The sequence below is a fragment of the Salmo trutta genome, chromosome 35 (assembly GCF_901001165.1).
Source record: "Salmo trutta chromosome 35, fSalTru1.1, whole genome shotgun sequence".
NCBI classification, from domain to species: Eukaryota; Metazoa; Chordata; class Actinopteri; order Salmoniformes; family Salmonidae; genus Salmo; species Salmo trutta.
Window position 1 is genome coordinate 37818608 of NC_042991.1, and position 25946 is coordinate 37844553.

The 25946-nt window shown below is 47.1% G+C and overlaps 1 protein-coding gene and 2 long non-coding RNA genes across 3 annotated transcripts; 1 reads left to right on the plus strand and 2 right to left on the minus strand.

The window, feature by feature from the left end:
• The first annotated feature begins 9450 nt into the window (after positions 1 to 9450).
• On the plus strand, positions 9451 to 10568 carry LOC115175165 (uncharacterized). Its single transcript, XR_003871926.1, has 3 exons — positions 9451 to 9838; positions 9888 to 10160; positions 10532 to 10568. It is a non-coding gene; the product is annotated as an uncharacterized LOC115175165 (long non-coding RNA).
• Positions 10569 to 11541: 973 nt separating this feature from the next.
• LOC115175164 (golgin subfamily A member 6-like protein 2) lies at positions 11542 to 19630 on the minus strand. The gene is made up of 9 exons (XM_029734397.1): positions 19591 to 19630; positions 19023 to 19387; positions 18565 to 18749; positions 18209 to 18296; positions 17739 to 17858; positions 14581 to 14652; positions 12834 to 13957; positions 12186 to 12337; positions 11542 to 11876 (listed from the first exon to the last, which is right to left on the minus strand). Exons 4-9 carry the CDS (start codon positions 18258 to 18260, stop codon positions 11789 to 11791), a joined length of 1608 nt encoding a protein of 535 aa, XP_029590257.1. The 5' UTR covers positions 18261 to 18296; positions 18565 to 18749; positions 19023 to 19387; positions 19591 to 19630; the 3' UTR covers positions 11542 to 11788.
• A 436-nt stretch (positions 19631 to 20066) lies between these two features.
• LOC115174382 (uncharacterized) lies at positions 20067 to 21424 on the minus strand. The gene is made up of 3 exons (XR_003871772.1): positions 21082 to 21424; positions 20809 to 20851; positions 20067 to 20703 (listed from the first exon to the last, which is right to left on the minus strand). It is a non-coding gene; the product is annotated as an uncharacterized LOC115174382 (long non-coding RNA).
• Between the last annotated feature and the right edge of the window lie 4522 nt (positions 21425 to 25946).

A 25946-nucleotide genomic window follows, 5' to 3' on the forward strand; every position in this document is an offset into this window, starting at 1 on the left:
AACTCCCTAGAAAGGCCAGAACCTAAGAAGAAACCTAGAGAGGAACCAGGCTATGAGGGGTTGGCCAGTCCTCTTCTGGCTGCGCAGGGTGGAGATTATAACAGAACAAGATGTTCAAATGTTCATAGATGACCAGCAGGGTCAAATAATAATCACAGTGGTTGTCGAGGGTGCAACAAGTCAGCACCTCAGGAGTAAATGTCTGTTGGCTTTTCATAGCCAACTGACATTTCCTGCTGCTCTTTTAATTATTTGTTATTCTTATCTCTTACTTTTTAGGTATTTTCTTAAAACTCCATTGTTGGTTAAGGGCTTGTAATTAAGCATTTCACTGTAAAGTCTACTACACCTGTTGTATTCAGAGCATGTGACAAAATACAATTTGATTTGACATGCATGAAAATGGCGGACCCTCAGATACTTACCACAAATGCCTCAAATGTTAAGTTTTACCGTGTAAAAAATAGTGCTAGTATTCTTTTTTGGTATCATCATTAACATAGTATACGCGGTCATCCCAATTCCATCTCCAAAACAGCGGGAATTTGAAACAACTAAAACAAAGTTAAGATTGTGTTGATTCACGTTGAACCATGAGGTTAAAACAATGGCGTCACATCTGAATTCCTCCTGAATTCCTTCCATCTTCACGCAGCTTCGCCAATTATAGACAAGTTCATTTTTACATGACTATTCCTTTACAATGATATGACTTTTACCACAACAGCGTCCATTACTGGAGCTCTCGGGGAAGTGTTCAGAAACCCGGTTATTTCCACCGGAGTCCCAACAGGAGGCAGTGGAGGGACTTCCGTCTCCCGAACGGTTTTACCACAACATCGTGGATAAATCAGAGAAACGGGCGAAAATGAAGCAAATAAATGAACATTATCTTTAGAAATGAAATGAATAATGGAATACCCAATATCTTCCTGATACCACTAAATGTAGTTTTAGCATATTTATGTTACAAATGCAAAACAACAGATGTAAAAATCCTACAAATGTTTTGCTCAAAAAGACTGTGTCCCGCTATATTGCTCAGGCTGCACTACAGCGTCTATTCACAGGCGCGATCCCACTACTGAGCGGCACGGGGGCTTTGGCCTGCTCCGTTTCCGACCTGGGCCGGTGCACCCCTCCTTAGACGACCTGGTGGTCCCGGGCTCCCCCAGGAGCACCATATCGATACCGAACTTAGTGCGGACACCCGATCGGCATAGTCCACTGGAGCTCAGAACTCCTGAGCTCAAACGATCCGCCAGCCTAAGCCTCCCAGCAACTTGGATTACAGGCGCACGCCACTGCACCCGGCGAGAGACGAGCGGATTTTTAAAGCATTTCAAGTTAAATTCGTGACGTCACGCGGCGACCTCTTGTGGAATCGCAGCGGTGTTGAAGTCCCGCTTGTCTCTGGCTCCGTTTTAAACATGTTATGTCTATGTCAAGCAATGCCCAGTTGTTATAGGTGACTCTTTAGTAAGGTATGAAAAAAATAATAAACTAACGCTAGTAATTTGTCTTTTTCCTAATAGTGTTGATAATTACTTTATTGGTGAACATTTACTTAATATGACTGTGATACTGTTTCTATGTGGTTGTCCTAGCTTACCTTAAAGAGTAACTTTATTTGGCAATAGTCTTGGTAAATGAAGTGTGGCAATATATTTTGCATGATGCTTCCTTGACTAGAATAGTGATGTTACACAAACTTCAAAAAAGCAGTAAGGCACAGTTCCGCATATTGAATTTAGCTCGGGTCCCTGGGTCTGAACCCTGCCCTGTGCAACTGGGTCCTGGACTTCCTGACGGGCCGCCCCCAGGTAGTGGAGGTAGGAAACAACACCTCTACTACACTGATCCTCAACACAGCGCACTCAGCCCACTCCTGTACTCCCTGTTCGTTCACCCATGACTGCGTGGCCACACATGTACCAACAATGACGAGACAGCCTACAGGGAGGAGGTGAGGGCTCTGGCAGAGTGGTGCCAGGAAAATAACCTCTCCCTCAACATCAACAAAACAAAAAACGCTGATCGTGGACTAGAGATGATGAGAGAGATCAGAATCACTTCTACAGGAGCCAGCAAAGGGAGCCTCCAGCCACATCGACAGGGCCGCAGTGGAGTACAGATGCACCATTGAAAGCATTCTGTTGGGATGTATCACCGCCTGGTACGGCGACTGCACCGCCTGCAACCGCAACGGCTTTCCAGAGGGTGGTGCGGTCAGCCCAACGCAGGACACCTACAGCACCAAGGAGATCATCAAGGAGACACAGCCTGTTCACCCCGTTATCATCCAGAAAGTGAGGTCAGTACAGGTGCATCAAAGCTGGGACCGAGAGACTGAAAAACAGCTTCTATCTCAAGGCCATTAGACTGTTAAACACTCGGCCCAAGACATGGAACACTGGTCACTTTAATAATGTTTACATACTGTTTTTCCCAGTTCATTAGTATATGTATAGCAGTAGTTGGATAGGATGGCCTTGACTACAATACAGTATATACATTTTTATCCTACCTATACTAAATATTCTATCCGCATACTATCCATATAGTCTATACATATACACACACCTGTATTGTTAGATATTACTGCACTGGTGGAGCCAGGAACACAAGCATTTCACTACACCTGCAATAACACCTGCTAAATATGTGTATATGACCAATCAAATTTGATTTGCTACCCGAGAGAGTGCTGTTGAGGTGACTGTAGACCTTCATTACAAAAAATGTTGTTTTTTTTATCTAAAAAAGGAAAACTTTTTGAATGTTTCACTATTTTATTTTTATGAAATTCACTGAGGATGGTCCTCCCCTTCTTCCTCTGACGAGCCTCCGCTGGTCCAGAGCCATATTTGCTCCAGATGCACCATTTTATTATCACAGTGTGCCAGTGTACTCCTGGTAAGTATGCTTTGATTTATATATGATTTATAAATACACTTGATGTGTTGGAGCCAGCGTGCCTCCATCTTGGCTCTCCCTCACCATTGTGTTGAAGCCAGCGTGCCTCCATTTTGGCTCTCCCTCACCATTGTGTCGAAGCCACTGTGCCTCCATCTTGGCTCTCCCTCACCATTGTGTTGAAGCCACTGTGCCTCCATCTTGGCTCTCCCTCACCATTGTGTTGAAGCCACCGTGCCTCCATCTTGGCTCTCCCTCACCATTGTGTTGAAGCCAGCGTGCCTCCATTTTGGCTCTCCCTCACCATTGTGTTGAAGCCACTGTGCCTCCATCTTGGCTCTCCCTCACCATTGTGTTGAAGCCACTGTGCCTCCATCTTGGCTCTCCCTCACCATTGTGTTGAAGCCACCGTGCCTCCATCTTGGCTCTTCCCCACCATTATTTAGGAAGAAAAGGATGAAATGTGGGTTGAGAGTTTCACCTTAAAAGGTGAATGCACTAAAAGTCATTCTGGATGAGAACATCTTTTAAATGACTAAAACGCCATGTAAATGTGACTTATTGTATGACTATGAAAAAGATTAATGCACTTTGTCTCAGTAAACTATGGAGCTATTCCCCTTCAGAGCCTGGTTCTTCTAGTCTACCAAAAACAGCCAGAAGAGGACTAGTCACCCCCTTGGTAGACTCGAGGAACCAGGCTCTGAGGGGTGGCCAGTCCTCTTCTGGCTGTTCTAGGTAGACTCGAGGAACCAGGCTCTGAGGGGTGGCCAGTCCTCTTCTGGCTGTTCTAGGTAGACTCGAGGAACCAGGCTCTGAGGGGTGGCCAGTCCTCTTCTGGCTGTTCTAGGTAGACTCGAGGAACCAGGCTCTAAGAACTGTACTTCAATCTCTGTATTGTTTGCTCTTTGTAGTTTTTGGCTGGGTATCTGTTAAGCACTTTTTTTGTTGTGACAACTGCTGATGTAAAAAGGGCTTTATAAAATGAATTGAATTGATTGATGTGTGGAAACGGCAGGTCCAGACAGACTTTTAGGGATGGCACCCAGCCAGTCTAGCAGTGTAATGAAAATGCCTCTCGTTGAAGTTGGCTCCCTCTAAATTGAAAATAAACAGACCAACAACTTGACATGTGGAGTACTTTAATATACTTTCAGTAATATCAAAAAAAATGTGCCGTACCACAACTTTATAAAACCCTGTAAGTTGCCCGGTTAAAAAAAAATAATCTGTTAGTTTGACAAATAAAAATGAAATAAAAGCAAATAAAAAAGACTGACCAGATCGTTGATAATTAAACCATAAGAGAAATAAAAAAATAAAAATAACTGAACAGCATCACCACATCTTCAATAGCTTCACATCATCTGGACTCAGTCAGTCTCGGGCTGCTCGTCTCTTGTAGTCTAGCTAGAAAAACAAAAAGCACTGCATTAGGACAAACCAGAACACAGTTTGGTGATCAGTCATGAAAGACGTCACTTCGACTTAAACAAAAGTTCCAGTAAAAAATGTTGAGTAGAACGAGAAAATTATCAAAATGCAAAATAACATATCTGTGCTTTAACTCGAGACAAACCCGGACATGAAAATGATAGTTTTTAACACCCGTTAAAAGAGAGTTTGTCCTCTGTGTAGGTAATACTAGGTACAGGACTACTAGATTCCACTAGATGTTGGGATATTGCTGCAGGGACTTGCTTCAGCCACAAGATCATTCGAGAGGTCAGGCACTGATGTTGAACTATTAGGCCTGACTCGTAATCGGCATTCCAATTCATCCCAAAGGTGTTTGATGGGGTTGAGGTCAGGGCTCTATGCAGGCCAGTCAAGTTCTTCCACACCAATTTCGACAAACCACTTCTGTATGGACCTTGCTCCGTGTACAGTGGTATTGTCATGCTGAAACAGAAAAGGGCCTTCCCGAAACCGTTGCCACAAAGTTGGAAGCACAGAATCGTCTAGAATGTCATTGTACGCTGTAGCATTAAGGTTTCCCTTCACTGGAACTAATGGGCCCAAACCATGAAAAACAGCCCCAGAACATTATTCCTCCCCCATCAAACTTGACAGTTGGCACTATGCATTTGGGCAGGTAGCGTTCTCCTGGCATCTGCCAAACCCAGATTCATCCGTCGGACTGCCAGATGGGGAAGCGGGATTCATCACTCCAGAGAACGTGTTTCCACCGCTCCAGAGTCCAATGGCAGCGAGCTTGTGTGCGGCTGCTCAGCCATGGAAACCCATTTCAGGAAGCTCTTGACAAACAGTTATTGTGCTGATGTTGCTTCCAGAGGCAGTTTGGAACTCGGTTGTGAGTGTTGCAACCAAGGACAGACGTTTTTTTACGCTTTTCAGCACTCGGCGGTCCCGTTCTGTGAGCTTGTGTGGCCTACCACTTCCCGGCTGAGCCGTTGTTGCTCCTAGATGTTTCCACTTCACAATAACAGCACTTACAGTTGACCGGGGGGCAGCTCTAGAATGGCAGAAATTTGACGGACTGACTTGCTGGAAAGGTGGCATCCTATGACGGTGCCACGTTGAAAGTCACTGTGCTCTTCAGTAAGGCCATTCTACTGCCAATGTTTTGTCTATGGAGATTGCATGGCTGTGTGCTAAATTTTAGGTTCCTTGTCAATCATTGGCTTATTGGTGAAATCAGCAGTCAGACAATATCTTCTTTAAGTAAATCAATTAAAAGCTTTATTAATGTTATTGCATACAGAAGTGGACAATGGAAACACAGCATGTATGTTTCAGAGTGATTATATACATGTGATCACTCCCTGGTGACATGATGGGAAGTTTTCATACACTTAGTTTGGAGTCATTAAAACTCGTTTTTTAAACCACTCCATACATTTCTTGTTAACTAACTATAGTTTTGGCAAGTCTGTTAGGACATCTACTTTGCTCATGACACAAGTCATTTTTCAAAGAATTGTTTACAGATTATTTCACTTATAATTCACTGTATCACAATTCCAGTGGGTCAGAAGTTTACATACACTAAGTTGACTGTGCCTTTAAACAGCTTGGAAAATTCCAGAAAATGATGTCATGGCTTTCAAAGCTTTTGATAGGCTAACTGACATCATTTGAGTCAATTGTAGGTGTACCTGTGGATGTATTTCAAGGCCTACCTTCAAACTCAGTGCCTCTTTGCTTGACGTCATGGGAAAATCAAAAGAAACCAGCCAAGACCTCAGAAAATAAATTGTAGACCTCCACAAGTCTGGTTCATCCTTGGGAGCAATTTCCAAATGCCTGAAGGCTTCACGTTCATCTGTACAAACTATAGTACGCAAGTATAAACAGCATGGGACCACGCAGCCGTCATACCGCTCAGGAAGGAGACGCGTTCTGTCTCCTAGAAATGAACGTACTTTGGTTTGAAAAGTGCAAATCTATCTAAATTCCAAGAATAACAGTAAAGGACCATGTGAAGATGCTGGAGGAAACAGGTACAAAAGTATCTATATCCACAGTAAAACGAGTCCTATATCAACATAACCTGAAAGGCCGCTCAGCAAGGAAGAAGCCACTGCTCCAAAACCGCCATAAAAATGCCACACTATGGTTTGCAACTGCACATGGGGACAAAGACTGTACTTTTTGGAGAAATGTCCTCTGGTCTGATGAAACAAAAATAGAACTGTTTGGCCATATTGATGATCGTTATGTTTGGAGGAAAAAGGGGGAGGCTTGCAAGCCAAAGAACACCATCCCAACCGTGAAGCACGGGGGTGGCAGCATCATGTTGTGGGGGTGCTTTGCTGCAGGAGGGACTGGTGCACTTCACAAAATAGATGGCATTGCGAGGTAGAAAATGTATGTGGATATATTGAAGAAACATCTCAAGACATCAGTCAGGAAGTTAAAGCTTGGTCGCAAATGGGTCTTCCAAATGGACAATGACCCCAATCATACTTCCAAAGTTGTGGCAAAATGGCTTAAGGACAATAAAGTCAAGGTAATCCTAACTGACCTAAAACAGGGACTTTTTACTAGGATTAAATGTCAGGAATTGTGAAAAACTGAGTTTAAATGTATTTGGCTAAGGTGTATGTAAACTTCTGACTTCAACTGTACGTCAATGTATGTGTGCAGCAATAAACTGAGGTTACCTTATAAAAGAGGTAACCTAGTGCAGTAGCTTCTCTGAATTCATTAGCATTGTCCACTGTCAAAAAAGATAAAAATATCTAAACCAGACAGTGGTTACTTCTCTTGATCTAGTTTCGGTCTGACTCAGACCCAGCTTGCAGCTCACTCTCACAGCAGCCAGGGCTTAACCACAAAGACTAATATAGATTGGCTTGTTCAATGTATTGTGGCAGAGTTTCAGACACATAGCAACAGTATCTCATTATAAGGCCTGCAGCAAAACACATGAATCTTAAAGTACCCTTAATAATGGGGAGGGTCACTGAGACCCTTCCCCTACATGTCCACATACTTTTGTGTGTATACATATATTTATTTATTTCACCTTTATTTAACCAGGTAGGCAAGTTGAGAACAAGTTCTCATTTACAATTGCGACCTGGCCAAGATTTTTTTTCACCTTTATTTAACCAGGTAGGCAAGTTGAGAACAAGTTCTCATTTACAATTGTGACCTGGCCAAGATAAAGCAAAGCAGTTCGACAACATACAAAAACACAGAGTTACACATGGAGTAAAACAACATACAATCAATGATGCAGTAGAAAAAAAAAATAAGACTATATACAATGTGAGCAAATGATGTGAGATAATGGAGGTAAAGGCAAAAAAATGCCATGGTGGCAAAGTAAATAAAGTATGGCAAGAAAAACACTGGAATGGTAGATTTGTAGTTTGAAAAAGTTAAAATATAAATAATATGAATAATATGGTGCAAAGGAGCAAAATAAATAAAATAAATAAATACAGTAGGGGAAAAGGTAGTAGTTTGGGCTCAATTAAAGATGGGCTATGTACAGGTGCAGAGATCTGTGAGCTGCTCTGACAGCTGGTGCTTAAAGCTAGTGAGGGAGATAAGTGTTTCCAGTTTTAGAGATTTTTGTAGTTCGTTCCAGTCATTGGCAGCTGAGAACTGGAAGGAGAGACGACCAAAGGAGGAGTTGGCTTTAGGGGTGACCAGAGAGATATACCTGCTGGAGCGCGTGCTACAGGTGGGTGCTGCTATGGTGACCAGTGAGCGGAGATAAGGGGGGACTTTACCTAGCAGGGTCTTGTAGATGACCTGGAGCCAATGTGTTTGGCGACGATTATGAAGTGAAGGCCAGCCAACGAGAGCATACAGGTCGCAGTGGTGGGTTGTATATGGGGCTTTGGTGACAAAACGGATGGCACTGTGATAGACTGCATCCAGCTTGTTGAGTAGGGTATTGGAGGCTATTTTGTAAATGACATCGCCGAAGTCGAGGATTGGTAGGATGGTCAGTTTTACGAGGGTATGTTTGGCAGCATGAGTGAAGGATGCTTTGTTGCGAAATAGGAAGCCAATTCTAGATTTCACTTTGGATTGGAGATGATTGATGTGAGTCTGGAAGGAGAGTTTACAGTCTAACCAGACACCTAGGTATTTGTAGTTGTCCACAAATTCTAAGTTAGAACCGTCCAGAGAAGTTATGCTGGATGGGCGGGCAGGTGCAGGCAGCGATCGGTTGAAGAGCATGCATTTAGTTTTACTTGTGTTTAGGAGCAGTTGGAGACCACGGAAGGAGAGTTGAATGGCATTGAAGCTCGTCTGGAGGGTTGTTAACACAGTGTCCAAAGAAGGGCCAGAAGTATACAGAATGGTGTCGTCTGCGTAGAGGTGGATCAGAGATTCACCAGCAGCAAGAGCGACATCATTTATGTATACAGAGAAAAGAGTTGGCCCAAGAATTGAACCCTGTGGTACCCCCATAGAGACTGCCAGAGGTCCAGACAGTAGGCCCTCCGATTTGACACACTGAACTCTGTCAGAGAAGTAGTTGGTGAACCAGGCGACGCAATCGTTTGAGAAACCAAGGCTACTAAGTCTGCCGATGAGGATGTGGTGATTAACAGAGTCAAAAGCTTTGGCCAGGTCAATGAATACGGCAGCACAGTAATGTTTCTTATCGATGGCGGTTACGATGTCGTTTAGGACCTTGAGCGTGGCTGAGGTGCACCCATGACCAGCTCTGAAACCAGATTGCATAGCGGAGAGGGTGCGGTGGGATTCAAAATAGTCGGTAATCTGTTTGTTGACTTGGCTTTCGAATACCTTAGAAAGGCAGGGTAGGATGGATATAGGTCTGTAGCAATTTGGGTCAAGAGTGTAGATAAAGATAAAGCAAAGCAGTTCGACAACATGCAAAAACACAGAGTTACACATGGAGTAAAACAAACATACAATCAATGATGCAGTAGAAAAAAATAAGACTATATACAATGTGAGCAAATGATGTGAGATAAGGGAGGTAAAGGCAAAAAAGGCCATGGTGGCAAAGTAAATACAGTATAGCAAGTAAAACACTGGAATGGTAGATTTGTAGTTTGAAGAAAGTTCAAAGTTAAAATATAAATTATATATATATATATGGTAACATGAGGGATGAGTATCCACCAGACAGTATTCTGCTGTAGTTATGGTAACATGAGGGATGAGTGTCCACCACTCTGCTGTAGTTATGGTAACATGAGGGATGAGTATCCACCAGACAGTATTCTGCTGTAGTTAAGGTAACATGAGGGATGAGTGTCCACCAGACAATATTCTGCTGTAGTTAAGGTAACATGAGGGATGAGTGTCCACCACTCTGCTGTAGTTATGGTAACATGAGGGATGAGTGTCCACCACTCTGCTGTAGTTAAGGTAACATGAGGGATGAGTGTCCACCAGACAGTATTCTGCTGTAGTTATGGTAACATGAGGGATGAGTGTCCACCACTCTGCTGTAGTTATGGTAAGATGAGGGATGAGTGTCCACCAGACAGTTTTCTGCTGTAGTTAAGGTAACATGAGGGATGAGTGTCCACCACTCTGCTGTAGTTAAGGTAACATGAGGGATGAGTGTCCACCAGACAGTATTCTGCTGTAGTTAAGGTAACATGAGGGATGAGTGTCCACCACTCTGCTGTAGTTAAGGTAACATGAGGGATGAGTGTCCACCAGACAGTATTCTGCTGTAGTTAAGGTAACATGAAGGATGAGTGTCCACCAGACAGTATTCTGCTGTAGTTATGGTAACATGAGGGATGAGTGTCCACCACTCTGCTGTAGTTATGGTAACATGAGGGATGAGTGTCCACCAGACAGTATTCTGCTGTAGTTAAGGTAACATGAAGGATGAGTGTCCACCAGACAGTATTCTGCTGTAGTTATGGTAACATGAGGGATGAGTATCCACCAGACAGTATTCTGCTGTAGTTAAGGTAACATGAAGGATGAGGGTCCACCAGACAGTATTTTGCTGTAGTTATGGTAACATGAGGGATGAGTGTCCACCACTCTGCTGTAGTTATGGTAACATGAGGGATGAGGGTCCACCAGACAGTATTCTGCTGTAGTTAAGGTAACATGAAGGATGAGTGTCCACCACTCTGCTGTAGTTATGGTAACATGAAGGATGAGTGTCCACCACTCTGCTGTAGTTAAGGTAACATGAGGGATGAGTATCCACCAGACAGTATTCTGCTGTAGTTATGGTAACATGAAGGATGAGTATCCACCAGACAGTATTCTGCTGTAGTTATGGTAACATGAGGGATGAGTGTCCACCAGACAGTATTCTGCTGTAGTTATGGTAACATGAGGGATGAGTATCCACCAGACAGTATTCTGCTGTAGTTATGGTAACATGAGGGATGAGTATCCACCAGACAGTATTCTGCTGTAGTTATGGTAACATGAGGGATGAGTATCCACCAGACAGTATTCTGCTGTAGTTATGGTAACATGAGGGATGAGTGTCCACCAGACAGTATTCTGCTGTAGTTATGGTAACATGAGGGATGAGTATCCACCAGACAGTATTCTGCTGTAGTTATGGTAACATGAGGGATGAGTATCCACCAGACAGTATTCTGCTGTAGTTATGGTAACATGAGGGATGAGTGTCCACCAGACAGTATTCTGCTGTAGTTAAGGTAACATGAGGGATGAGTGTCCACCAGACAGTATTCTGCTGTAGTTATGGTAACATGAGGGATGAGTGTCCACCAGACAGTATTCTGCTGTAGTTATGGTAACATGAGGGTCAACCTTGCTTGAATCAGGTGGCATTACTACTGCAATGTCCAAAAGCCTCCTCACCCTGGCAGAACCGCTTTTCATCAACAACAAAAACTATTAAAAAAAATAAAAAAAAGTGATTTGAGGAAGTTTGGTTGCTGGTTGCTGGTTGGTTGCTCCAGTTCTCGCGGGGTCTGATTGGTGACACGGTCGTGTCTCGGCTCCACCCACCCGACACCATTAATCAACCAATCACGATCTACAGTTTAGAACGCAATTATTTCCAAATCAGCTGTCGTGTTGTGGGGGGAAACACTGGGCATGACGAAGTAGTGGAAACCAACCGTAAGGGAACTCTGGTGTAAGGGACAGTTATCTCAGTTACAAAATGTTGTTCAATGTGTATATGTCTTCTTAAAACTGTACTGCTGTGTATTTGATGTTGTAAATGTGTCTGTGCTACTATTTTGGCCAGGTCTCTCATAAAATAAAATACAAAAATAAATAAAGATTTCAGACAAACCTGGTAAAATAAAAAAATTACCATCTGAGTATTGTGGCTACCCCTGCAGTCTATGGCGGATGCTGAATATGAGGTTTGTTCCGAGGTGGATGGAGGGGTCAGGCGTGGTGGTCTTGGCTGGTTTAGGACAACTGCCATCTGCCGCCATGTCATAGTATCCTAGGTTACACCCAGGAGGCTAGGAACCCCATCCAGGGTCACGATGAATTTAGGACTGGCTGACCCCGCGGTTTCAGACTTCTCACGGCTAGGGGGGGCGGAAGGGAGAGGGGGGACAGAAGGGAGAGGGGGACAGAAGGGAGAGGGGGACAGAAGGGAGAGGGGGACATACATACAAAAGCATTATGGTTCTGTTCATTTCCAGCCTAGTTTAGGTGCATGGTTAGCTAACTAGCCTATGGCCATCGGCCCACTTAGATCAGACTGGCATCAGATATATTATGGAGCCAGATTGTTTTCAGTGACCCATGCTGGAACCCTGCTGCTGCAACAATGTGTAAATAAAATATCTGAGCCAGCAGTCTGAGTCACGAAGAGGGCAGACAGTATGACATACCTGGCTGGCTGCACCATGCGTGGAGAAGCTGGCTGGATCTCCTCTTTGACCATGGCTCCCAGCCTGCTCCTCATTGGCACTGTAGTCTCCTCCCGTCTACTCCTCATAGGAGGCGCCACCTCCTCTAACCTCAGCCTACTCCTCATAGGCACCTAAACAAGAGCACAATGGAAACACGTTGGTAAACTTGAGTGTCATCTTTGATGATTTTAAAAAGCAGTTGTATGAGCGTATAAAATGTAAACAAAAGTTGTAGTTGGTAGTGTTAGGGGGGAAAAAAACATACAAAACATGCTGTAAACGGATGTTTTGGCAGGTAACATTAAAACAGAACATTTAGTTTAGTTTACAATAGACTGGGTAACAGTGCATCTTCATGAGTGGTTGAATTGATTTAACTTTTATCTGTCTACATGTATTTTTATGCTGATAGACCACTGTGCCACATTCGGGAGCAAGAGGCGTCACTACACTCCCTGGTTTGAATCCAGGCTGCATCACATCCGGCCGTGATTGGGAGTCCCATAGGGCGGCGCACAATTGGCCCAGCGTCGTCTGGGTTTGGCCGTCATTGTAAATAAGAATTTGTTCTTAACTGACTTGCCCAGTTAAATAAAGGTTAAATAAACAAAAAATAATCCTCCTCACCTCCTCCAACAACGGTCCCAGTCTGCTCCTGATGGGAACCACCTCCTCCCCCAACGGTCCCAGTCTGCTCCTGATGGGAACCACCTCCTCCCCCAACGGTCCCAGTCTGCTCCCCCAACGGTCCCAGTCTGCTCCTGCTGGGAACCACCTCCTCCCCCAGCGGTTCTGATGGGAACCACCTCCTCCCCCAACGGTCCCAGTCTGCTCCTGATGGGAACCACCTCCTCCCCCAACGGTCCCAGTCTGCTCCTGCTGGGAACCACCTCCTCCCCCAGCGGTCCTGATGGGAACCACCTCCTCCCCCAACGGTTCCAGTCTGCTCCTGCTGGGAACCACTCCCTCCCCCAACGGTCCCAGTCTGCTCCCCCAACGGTCCCAGTCAGCTCCTGCTGGGAACCACCTCCTCCCCCAGCGGTCCTGATGGGAACCACCTCCTCCCCCAACGGTCCCAGTCTGCTCCTGATGGGAACCACCTCCTCCCCCAACGGTCCCAGTCTGCTCCTGCTGGGAACCACCTCCTCCCCCAGCGGTCCTGATGGGAACCACCTCCTCCCCCAACGGTCCCAGTCTGCTCCTGCTGGGAACCACCTCCTCCCCCAGCGGTCCCAGTCTGCTCCTGATGGGAACCACCTCCTCCCCCAACGGTCCCAGTCTGCTCCTGATGGGAACCACCTCCTCCCCCAACGGTCCCAGTCTGCTCCTGCTGGGAACCACCTCCTCCCCCAGCGGTCCCAGTCTGCTCCTGCTGGGAACCACCTCCTCCCCCAACGGTCCCAGTCTGCTCCTGATGGGAACCACCTCCTCTCCCAACGGTCCCAGTCTGCTCCTGACAGGAACCACCTCCTCCCCCAACGGTCCCAGTCTCCTCCTGATGGGAACCACCTCCTCCCCCAACGGTCCCAGTCTGCTCCCCCAACGGTCCCAGTCTGCTCCTGATGGGAACCACCTCCTCCCCCAGCGGTCCCAGTCTGCTCCCCCAACGGTCCCAGTCTGCTCCTGACAGGAACCACCTCCTCTCCCAACGGTCCCAGTCTGCTCCCCCAACGGTCCCAGTCTGCTCCTGACAGGAACCACCTCCTCTCCCAACGGTCCCAGTCTGCTCCTGATGGGAACCACCTTCCGCGCTGGTTGGGACGAAAGAGAGTCAGTCATGCTGTTAGTTACAGTTAGCTGTAAAACACGTTCAACCTGATGTTAGAAGCTGTACTGCGTAGGGGTCAGGGGTCAGTCTAAAGGGCTTCGGAACTGCTCCCCCTGAGTCGTGAAGGAGTTTGTCCCGAGTTAAGAGGTAAACAAATCAGTCCTACTCCCCCGGGTTGTTAGACAAATAGTTCTGTTAATGTTTTGTATTATGTCATGTTTCATCCGGACCCCAGGAAGAGAAGCTGCTGCTATAGCAACAGCTAATGGGAATCCTAATAAAACCACCAAAATACCCAATCAGTCGCGGGGCCGTATTCACAGAGAGACCTGACGAGGGCTGATGTAGGATCATACTTCCCTTATAGTTCATAATGAATACGATTACATGGGCCTGGTCCTAGATCAGTCATGCTCTTAATATGGACCCTGATGTTTAACTTGGGCATCCCAAGGCTACAATCCCAGGTAAGGTTAGGATATTGGTTGAGGTTGAAATGGTTTAAACCGGTTTAAACAGGTTGGAACGGAACTAAGAAAAAAAAAAATGATTCTGTTCAGAACGAAATGATTGGAAAATAATTTTGGGTTAAACCAGGACATTCACCTAGATAGTCACTGTGCTGTGTTCTCATGTCCTCTGGCGAGTCTAAATGCAGCCGAGAGGCCAGGGACTGAACTAGAGGGAGACATCAGACAGTACAGTTAGTCAGGACAAACAACAACAATCATGCTCCTCTAATGAGATGGGAAGTCATGGGCCCAATCCCGATTCTACCCCTATGCACTTATGAAGGTACAATCAATATGGCTAACAATAATAGCCCCACCGAACCCTCTGGTAAACTAGGTAAAGTTTCCCCCATATTGCCTATACTAATCAAATCCTCCTAGATCTCGCCAAGTACCTAGGGCGTAGGGATTAGGGGTGAATTTCAGAGATTAGGCCTTGATATCTGATATACAGTGCAATAGAAAAGTATTCAGACCCTTTCTCTTTTTCCACATTGTGTTACATTACGATCGGGACGCACCGGATATGAAACGTTTAGCCGATACCGATATTTTCCTTGCCCAAAAAAACGATATTTAATTTTAGTGTCCTTTAAAGCAGATTAGAAGTTATAGTTGAAACACACACACACACACACACACACACAAAGTTATTTTGTTGGCATTTACATTTGTCCCCATTACCAGTAAAACGTCAAAATCTCTTTCACTTACTTCCTGTGCTGTTTGTTCAGTCTCTACCAGGATTTTATCATACATGTCAAGCAGTGAAGGCTCCCTTGTGGCTGAGTTGGTAGACCATGGTGTTTGCAACGTCAGGGTTGTGGGTTTGATTCCCACGGGGGACCAGTACAGGAAAAAAAAGGGAAAAAAATGTATGAAATGTATGCACTCACTACTGTAAGTCGCTCTGGATAAGAGCGTCTGCTAAATGACTAAAATGTAAGTTTCAACTCTGTCTGTGGCTTCTCTTCCTCGGTGCGCACGGTCACTGTGTCCCGTTTCCATGTCTAACATTTCACGTAAACCCTGTTTCTTGTCTTTATTGAAGTAGCGGTCCTTGTACCTAGCATCGAGCATGGTGGCGACACAGTAAAGAGGCTCAGAGAGAATGCCCTCAAAATCGCTTGTTCACAGCTTCTTGTAGAGTACTTTTCCAAGTTAACCCATCCAAGTTAACCCAACTTTTCCAAGTTAACCCGACGGTCTGTGTTGTCAGTTTTGTTGAGCAGGCGCTTCAATGCCATGACAGAAAATATCACGTCTGCTACAGTCGCAGTTGAGCTTATTTGTTGAGTCAGTTGTTTGAATGGAGCTGGGAGTGTGTTCATATTTCCATGTTTCAAACATGTTCTCAAACGCCATTGAAGTGGCAGCAGCGGTATGAAAACCAGCACATTATTGAGCATGCAAAACGGCTTTCCTCAGTAGGAAATCCTCGTCGACCCACGTCGCAGGTCCAAATGTCAGTCGTGAAGCTAATAGCAGTGACGCCCCATAGCAAGAAGCTCATGGATGGGAGTTTCAACAATACTGTGCAACATCAGGAAAAAAATAGCGCCTACTTGGGTCGGCAAAAGACAACATCATCCACGACAGAGAGCAGTTGATTGTCAAGGGCAATGAAATTATTTTGGCTTTAATGGATTTCGCCTTTGAGCTGTCGCGATGAAATGTTGTTACTCTTTCAAATGACTGCTCGAATCGTTGACTGCTCGATCCGCACAGCAGACATTGTGGGTTAGGAATGCTGCGTTGCACGTGTAGCGCTATATTTTTCATGGCGTCATTACGTCATATAGGTTAGCACGTCAGCTTTGACATTGGTTTTGCACATCGGCGTTAAACTAGACATCGGGCCGATGTTGGCATTTTTAGCTAATGTCGGCCGATTCCGATATGCTTACCAATATATCGTGCGTCCCAAATTACAGCCTTATTCTAAAATGGATTAAATAAAAATGGATTAAATAAAATTGAGTCCACCTGTGGTAAATTAAATTGGACATGATTTGTAAAGGCACACACCTGTCTATATAAAGGTCCCACAGTTGACAGCGCACGTCAGAGCAAAAACCAAGCCATGAGGCCGAAGGAATTGTCCGTAAAGCTCCGAGACAGGATTGTGTCGAGGCACAGATCTGGGTGAAGTTACTAAGAAATGTCTGCAGCATTGAAGGTCCCCAAGAACACAGTGGCCTCCATCATCCTTAAATGGAAGATGTTTGGAATCACCAAGACTCTTCCGAGACGCTGGCCGCCCGGCCAAACTGATCAATCAGGGGAGAAGAGCCTTGGTCAGGGAGGTGACAAAGAACCCGATGGTCACTCTGACAGAGCTCCAGAGTTCCTCTGTGGAGATGGGAGAACCTTCCAGAAGGACAACCATCTCTGCAGCACTCCACCAATCAGGCCTTTATGGTAGAGTGGCCAGATGGAAGCCACTCCTCAGTAAAAGGCACATGACAACCCGCTTGGAGTTTGCCAAAAGGCACCTAAAGACTCTCAGACCATGAGAAACAAGATTCTCTGGTCTAATGAAACCAAAATGGAACTCTGTGACCTGAATGCCAAGCGTCATGTCTGGAGGAAACCTGGCACCATCCCTACGGTAAAGCACGGTGGTGGCCGCATCATGCTATGGGGATGTTTTTTCAGCGGCAGGGACTGGGAGACTAGTCAGGATCGAGGCAAAAAGGAACGGAGCAAAGTACAGAGAGATCCTTCATGAAAACCTGCTCCAGAGCGCTCAGGACCTCAGACTGGGTCGAAGGTTCACCTTCCAACAGGACAACGACCCTAAGCACACAGCCAAGACAACGCAGGAGTGGCTTCGGGACAAGTCTCTGAATGTCCTTGAGTGGCCCAGCCAGAGCCTGGACTTGAACCCGATCGAACATCTCTGGAGAGACCTTAAAACAGCTGTGCAGCAACGCTCCCCATCCAACCTGACAGAGGATCTGTCAGGATCTGCAGAGAAGAATGGGAGAAACTCCCCAAATGCAGGTGTGCCAAGCTAGTAGCGTCATACCCAAGAAGACGAGGTTGTAATCGTTGCCAAAGGCACTTCAACAAAGTACTGAGTAAAGGCTTTGCTTTGTCATTATGGGGTATTGTGTGTAGATATTTTTTTTTCCCACCTTCAATTTAATCAATTTTAGAATAAAGCTTTAACGTAACAAAATGTAGAAAAAGTCAAGGGGTCTGAATACTTTCCGAATGCACTGTTCCTAGCTGCCTAGGGGCTCTTACCTAGCTGCCTGGGGACCTGGGACTCTGAGGGGGGAGTCTGTCCCTCGGGGATGGCTGCTTTCATCTCATCGCTGGCTGAACGGGTCCTGGGAGCCACGGGAACCGTTTGTCTCTGTGGTACTAGGGGAAGACATGAAGGCAACAGGGTCGTACTCATTAGTACACAACGTAGTAAAACATTTTGCGAACAAAAAAACAAGGTTTTTATATAACACGTTCAGGTAGTGGTAGTCCCCCACCATTTCAGTCCGTTTTGATCCATTTGGTGCCTAATGAATACGACCCAGGTGTCATGATAATAAAACAGGACAACACATGTCCAATAGTTAAGATTCATTCTTCATTCAGGCAGATTGACAGTGAAGGCATCTTTGCAACAGGAAGGGGCAAATAAACACATATTTTATTAACCTTTAGGGATTACTATAGTAATCATCTTTATTCAGGCAGATTGACAGAGCAAAACATACCAGCTGGGAAGGCTGTAGTCTTGTTGATGGAGACCTCAGAAATAGCTCTCATCAGCAGGTTGTTGTTGGCTTGTTTGGCAAAGAGGGTCTAGAAACAGAGACATGGGTCAATACACAGATAACACACTGAGGACACAAACAATGGAGTGTACAATTTATGTGAAAGACAAGGGATGTTCAAAACAGGATACAAGACAGTTTTTTTCTACTCTCCTAAGGCTTCCACTTGAACTAACTGGGAGTAAGAGTTACAATTTAGCAAAACAGGAAGCAAAATAAATACAGAGTAGATTCAAATTTAGTGAAAAAGGAGAGAGCATAAAAGAGAGACAGTGATGGTGTGTGCGTTCTCTTACCTGCGTTCTGGTTTGGAAGGCAGGGACACTTTGCTGGATATACTCTTGAGGCCGTATCCTTCATCCTCCTCGTCCTCCTCCTCCTCCAGCTCGTTACTGTCTGGACCCTTGTCAGCCCCCTGGTTCACCCGCACCACGGAGCTCACCACTGGGGCCTTGCGCTTCCTCGTTTCCCACTCCGGATTCTGGAGGCAACACCACCAGAAAAGACAGTTAGAAAAAAAGCGTATCCTTCATCCTCCTCGTCATCCTCCTCCTCTACTGATGTGAAGGCGTAAGAGTCTATCCTTCATCCTCCTCCTCTACTGATGTGAAGGTGTAAGAGCCTATCCTTCATCCTCCTCGTCATCCTCCTCCTCTACTGATGTGAAGGTGTAAGAGCATAATCTATAGTCTGGTTTTATTCAACTAACTAACATGGACCACATAACACACAGTTTGGGGAAGGTGATCTGTACCCCTGCTGCTGGCTCCATCTCTGTATGCCCTGCAGTCCCTCCAGGTGATAACTGCCGTGCTGATGCCTGCTGTGAGACCCCGAGGATCCCTCTGACGACCTGTAGGCGTCTGCCGACCTGCCTGTCCCCTGAGGAAGGCCTGCCCTGGGGGCGGCTGGTAGATCTGAGTCACCGCCCGCACTCCTCTTCCTCCAGAGTTAGATCCACGCAGGCAAACAGGCAGGACGCCCATGTCCACGGGGTCCTCGCCGATGAGTTCATCGTCCAGCTCGGGCTTGATGTCGATGACGGCCTCGGAGGAGTCCACCTGGGGCTTGACCGTGGAGGTACGGCTGGACGAGGAGGTCTTGTCTGAGGAGACCCTTCTAGACAGAATGGCAGTACAGTTAGTGTGAGTCAAAGCTGGGCCGTTTGCTTACGATAAAACGCTGAAGCTCTATATAGTTGAACGACATGTAGGTCTTCAGAGGTCTTATGAGTCAGTGTTAGGGTTCTTCCACATGATCAAAGCCAACTAGAACAGTGATATTTTCAACATTTAATCCATGTCTCAAAAATCAACACTTACCTGTGCTCATGTAACAGTGTAGGTTCTGTCCCTCTCTTCGCCCCAACCCGGGCTCGAACCAGGGACCCTTGCACACATCAACAACTGACACCCCACGAAGCATCATTTACATTTACGTCATTTAGCAGACGCTCTTATCCAGAGCGACTTACAGTAGTGAATGCATACACCCTGGTGTTGCAAACGCCATGCTCTACCAACTGAGCTACAGGGAAGGCCACAAAAGCCACGGCCCTTGCAACACAAGGGGAACAACCACTTCAGGTCTCAGAGCGAGTGACGTCACTGATTGAAACGCTATTAGCGCGCACCACCGCTAACTAACTAGCCATTTCACATCAGTTAAACTCATGGGCGGAGCTGGACACGCGGGCCTCCGTCCTATCAGAGAGCGAACTGGACACCACAAGCCCCTTTGACCCCCCCACCCTTCCTCTGGCTCTTCGCAGCTGAGATGCCAGCGTCAGAGTAGAGCGGAGGCCTCAGGGACTCTGGTTCTAGATATACACACGGAGAGAGAGAGATTGTCAATCTAGTTACACATGGACAGATAACACATTTCAACAGATATAGCATTTGTTTAAAAAAAATGCATTGTCTCTATTCAAGAACAGAAAAGAGTAGACACTCAACACACAAGATGACTTTATATTACAGTATTATAAACAACCCTGGCCTTGAAGTCTGTTACATAACCATCTCGGGTTCTTTTGATCTCCTCTCTCACCAGCCGCTACAGTATTACTTTCAGTGAAAGCACAGACTCCTTCGGTGTTACTGGAATTTACCTACTGCCACAGACCTCAGTTTCTCCAGGACTTCGTGTAACCTGTTAATGACAACACACCAGGGTTAGGAAAAGCATTTACACCTAACTAGCTATAACCTGGTCCCAGATCTGTTTGTGCTGTCTTGCCAAACAGCAATTCAATTACCTTAGAATTTGGCAAGATAGTACAAACAGATCTGGGACCAGGCCTAGCTGGTTAGCTACATACTAGACAGTAAACTTGATGGTATTGTTTCCAAGGAAGAGGGCCAGGTCGTCAGACATTTGCTGTGAAGTCTTCTTGTTGGCCACCATCACCATGATATAGTCTGGTAGCTCTTCATCTTGGAGAGAGACAGTTACAACAGTTAACAAAATCACATCTGAAGCAAGGGAATCTACAGTCAAGATTGCAGCTGAGTTTAAAAGCTGATGATATTCACACTTACCAACATAGGCACCAAGTTCTTGAAGTTTCCCCTTGATAGCAGCCTACATTTTTTATATATAAATACATTGTGAATTGCTAGCCTTGGGCAAAAAGACAACCTAGCCACTGTAACGTTCCATGTTTATTTTTCTTTATTTAACCAGGTAGGCCAGTTGAGAACAAGTTCTCATTTACAACTGCGACCTGGCCAAGATAAAGTAAAGCAGTTTGACACATACAACAACACAGAGTTACACATGGAATAAACAAAACATAGTCAATAATACAGTACCAGTTTGCAATGACTCTCTCGCATTCCCTTGCCTGGCTAGCCAACGTAGCTACATTTATCTGGATAACGTTGAGAGCAATTATTGTCATGCCAAAAATGTAAGCATAAAGTGTAATTAGATGTCATTGTATTTTCGACACCTTTACACATATTGTCTTGTCTCACGGGTCACCTAGCCAGCGTTACTTAGGGTGTATTCATTCCGCCGATTCTGTTGCAAAACGTTTCTTAAACGGAAGCAAACGGGGATGGACCAACCTGCATTTTTCCAATAGAAACTCTCGTTTCTATCGGCGTTTTGCAACTGTTTGGACTACTGATTAAACCCCAAACAGTTTTGAAAACGGTTCCGTAATTATTATTTTTTTTGCAACGAAAACGAGTGTTTCTATTGGACAGGTTCAGCAAACAGGGAGGGACCTACCTGAATCTGTCCAATAGAAACGCTAGCTTTCGTTGCTAAGGGACACTTTTTGTTTTTACGCCACTTCCGTGGTTGGAGAGCATTTCCGCTAACGCTAACTCTTTCCCAACCTTAAACTCAGGGTCCTAACAAACAACGTTTATTCTCCCAACCTGCCACGAAAAATACACTTATATCGAAGTCGTGTGAAAATAGTTATTTTTTTAATCAGTTGCTGATACGTTTCCAAGACAAATAGTATTATTATTATTAGTAGTACTGTTTGTCCCACCATTGTCGTTATATGTATACTTTGACAATGTAGCTAATTTAACTTGACATGTCAATAAAGTCTATTGATTTTGAGTAGTATCGAAATAACCTCACCCGTATTGCTTATTTCTGTGCTGATCTCCATGTTTGCGTGTGATGTACTTAAAACTAAGATTCGTTATTAATAAAAAAGCAGATAATTCCTAAAAGAAAATGCCCTGCTAACAAACACTAGCGTCGCTGAATGTAAAACGCTAATACTTGCAAACACACTTGCAATACTGGTGGATCGGGACTAGATACATGCTATTTTATTTTAATAATGTAGAATAATCTGTATACATACAAGAAGTATACAAATAGACAATGATAACATATGCTAGGGGGTACAACAAATTACAGATTATACAAAGACCTTAAAAGAAACACACATGTTGATTGTTTAAAAAGATACCTGCTATCTGGGAACTTGTTGTTATTCTTCTTCTTCTGTGGGTTTTATGGCGGACTTACACACCAAAAGGTGTAACCCAAAAAATAAAATACAAATAAATAAATCCATACATAATAGTAAAACTTAATCCACCCTAATTAAAATAGTACATTGCCAAAACAAACAAAACTCCCACTTCTTCCTTCTTCCAGTTCTCCATATCTCCCTTTTCAGGCTCTAGGATCTGAGAGGGTGGTACGGCTCTAGGACCTGAGAGGGTTGTCTGGTTCTAGGATCTGAGAGGGTGGTACGGCTCTAGGACCTGAGAGGGTGGTCTGGTTCTAGGATCTGAGAGGGTGGTACGGCTCTAGGACCTGAGAGGCTCTAGGACCTGAGAGGGGTGGTACGGCTCTAGGATCTGAGAGGGTGGTACGGCTCTAGGACCTGAGAGGGTGGTACGGCTCTAGGACCTGAGAGGGTGGTACTGCTCTAGGACCTGAGAGGGTGGTACGGCTCTAGGACCTGAGAGGGTGGTACGGCTCTAGGACCTGAGAGGGTGGTACGGCTCTAGGACCTGAGAGGGTGGTAAGGCTCTAGGACCTGAGAGGGTGGTAAGGCTCTAGGATCTGAGAGGGTGGTACGGCTCTAGGATCTGAGAGGGTGGTACGGCTCTAGGACCTCAGAGGGTGGTACGGCTCTAGGATCTGAGAGGGTGGTGGTACGGCTCTAGGACCTGAGAGGGTGGTACGGCTCTGGGACCTGAGAGGGTGGTACGGCTCTAGGATCTGAGAGGGTGGTACGGCTCTAGGACCTGAGAGGGTGGTACTTCTCTATGACCTGAGAGGGTGGTACGGGTCTAGGACCTGAGAGGGTGGTACGGCTCTAGGACCTGAGAGGCTCTAGGACCTGAGAGGGTGGTACGGCTCTGGGACCTGAGAGGGTGGTAAGGCTCTAGGACCTGAGAGGGTGGTAAGGCTCTAGGACCTGAGAGGGTGGTAAGGCTCTAGGACCTGAGAGGGTGGTACGGCTCTGGGACCTGAGAGGGTGGTACGGCTCTGGGACCTGAGAGGGTGGTACGGCTCTAGGATCTGAGAGGGTGGTACGGCTCTAGGACCTGAGAGGGTGGTACTGCTCTAGGACCTGAGAGGGTGGTACGGCTCTAGGACCTGAGAGGGTGGCATGGCTCTAGGGCCTGAGAGGGTGGTACGGCTCTAGGGCCTGAGAGGGTGGTACGGCTCTAGGATCTGAGAGGGTGGTACGGCTCTAGGACCTGAGAGGGTGGTACGGCTCTAGGACCTGAGAGGGTGGTAAGGCTCTAGGACCTGAGAGGGTGGTACGGCTCTAGGACCTGAGAGGGTGGTAAGGCTCTAGGACCTGAGAGGGTGGTACGGCTCTAGGATCTGAGAGGGTGGTCTGGCTCTAGGACCTGAGAGGGTGGTACGGCTCTAGGACCTGAGAGGGTGGTAAGGCTCTAGGACCTGAGAGGGTGGTACGGCTCTAGGATCTGAGAGGGTGGTCTGGCTCTAGGGCCTGAGAGGGTGGTACGACTCTAGGACCTGAGAGGGTGGTACGGCTCTAGGGCCTGAGAGGGTGGTACGGCTCTAGGGCCTGAGAGGGTGGTACGGCTCTAGGATCTGAGAGGGTGGTACGGCTCTAGGACCTGAGAGGGTGGTACGGCTCTAGGACCTGAGAGGGGTGGTACGGCTCTAGGGCCTGAGAGGGTGGTACGGCTCTAGGGCCTGAGAGGGTGGTACGGCTCTAGGATCTGAGAGGGTGGTACGGCTCTAGGACCTGAGAGGGGTGGTACGGCTCTAGGACCTGAGAGGGTGGTCTGGCTCTAGGACCTGAGAGGGTGGTACGGCTCTAGGACCTGAGAGGGGTGGTACGGCTCTAGGACCTGAGAGGGGTGGTACGGCTCTAGGGCCTGAGAGGGTGGTACGGCTCTAGGGCCTGAGAGGGTGGTACGGCTCTAGGACCTGAGAGGGTGGTACGGCTCTAGGATCTGAGAGGGTGGTCTGGCTCTAGGACCTGAGAGGGGTGGTATGGCTCTAGGGCCTGAGAGGGTGGTACGGCTCTAGGACCTGAGAGGGGTGGTACGGCTCTAGGATCTGAGAGGGTGGTCTGGCTCTAGGACCTGAGAGGGGTGGTACGGCTCTAGGATCTGAGAGGGTGGTCTGGCTCTAGGACCTGAGAGGGTGGTACGGCTCTAGGACCTGAGAGGGTGGTACGGCTCTAGGACCTGAGAGGGTGGTACGGCTCTGGGACCTGAGAAGGTGGTCTGGCTCTAGGATCTGAGAGGGTGGTACTGCTCTAGGACCTGAGAGGGGTGGTACGGCTCTGGGACCTGAGAGGGTGGTACGGCTCTGGGACCTGAGAGGGTGGTACGGCTCTAGGACCTGAGAGGGTGGTATGGCTCTAGGGCCTGAGAGGGTGGTACGGCTCTAGGGCCTGAGAGGGTGGTACGGCTCTAGGATCTGAGAGGGTGGTACGGCTCTAGGACCTGAGAGGGTGGTACGGCTCTAGGACCTGAGAGGGTGGTACTGCTCTAGGATCTGAGAGGGTGGTACGGCTCTGGGATCTGAGAGGGTGGTACGGCTCTGGGATCTGAGAGGGTGGTACGGCTCTAGGATCTGAGAGGGTGGTACGGCTCTAGGACCTGAGAGGGGTGGTACGGCTCTAGGACCTGAGAGGGTGGTACGGCTCTAGGACCTGAGAGGGTGGTACGGCTCTAGGACCTGAGAGGGTGGTACGGCTCTAGGACCTGAGAGGGTGGTACGGCTCTAGGATCTGAGAGGGTGGTACTGCTCTAGGACCTGAGAGGGGTGGTACGGCTCTGGGACCTGAGAGGGTGGTACGGCTCTGGGACCTGAGAGGGTGGTACGGCTCTAGGACCTGAGAGGGTGGTATGGCTCTAGGGCCTGAGAGGGTGGTACGGCTCTAGGGCCTGAGAGGGTGGTACGGCTCTAGGATCTGAGAGGGTGGTACGGCTCTAGGACCTGAGAGGGTGGTACTGCTCTAGGATCTGAGAGGGTGGTACGGCTCTGGGATCTGAGAGGGTGGTACGGCTCTGGGATCTGAGAGGGTGGTACGGCTCTAGGATCTGAGATGGTGGTACGGCTCTAGGACCTGAGAGGGGTGGTACGGCTCTAGGACCTGAGAGGGTGGTACGGCTCTAGGACCTGAGAGGGTGGTACGGCTCTAGGACCTGAGAGGGTGGTACGGCTCTAGGACCTGAGAGGGTGGTACGGCTCTAGGACCTGAGAGGGTGGTACGGCTCTAGGGCCTGAGAGGGTGGTACGGCTCTAGGGCCTGAGAGGGTGGTACGGCTCTGGGACCTGAGAGGGTGGTACGGCTCTGGGACCTGAGAGGGTGGTACGGCTCTAGGATCTGAGAGGGTGGTACGGCTCTAGGGCCTGAGAGGGTGGTACGGCTCTGGGACCTGAGAGGGTGGTACGGCTCTAGGGCCTGAGAGGGTGGTACGGGTCTAGGACCTGAGAGGGTGGTACGGCTCTAGGGCCTGAGAGGGTGGTACGGCTCTAGGATCTGAGAGGGTGGTACGGCTCTGGGACCTGAGAGGGTGGTACGGCTTGTGCCAATATTCCATGTAACTCCTTTGCTGAAAATCTTTCAGCCCCAGGAACCGCTCCACCGCAATCACAATGATTTCTATCTTCCTGGACCTTCTCTCCACCTTGGCAGTGCCATTAATTACCACAGCTCTAAAGGCTACAAAGTCCACCATCTTAACCTTCAAAA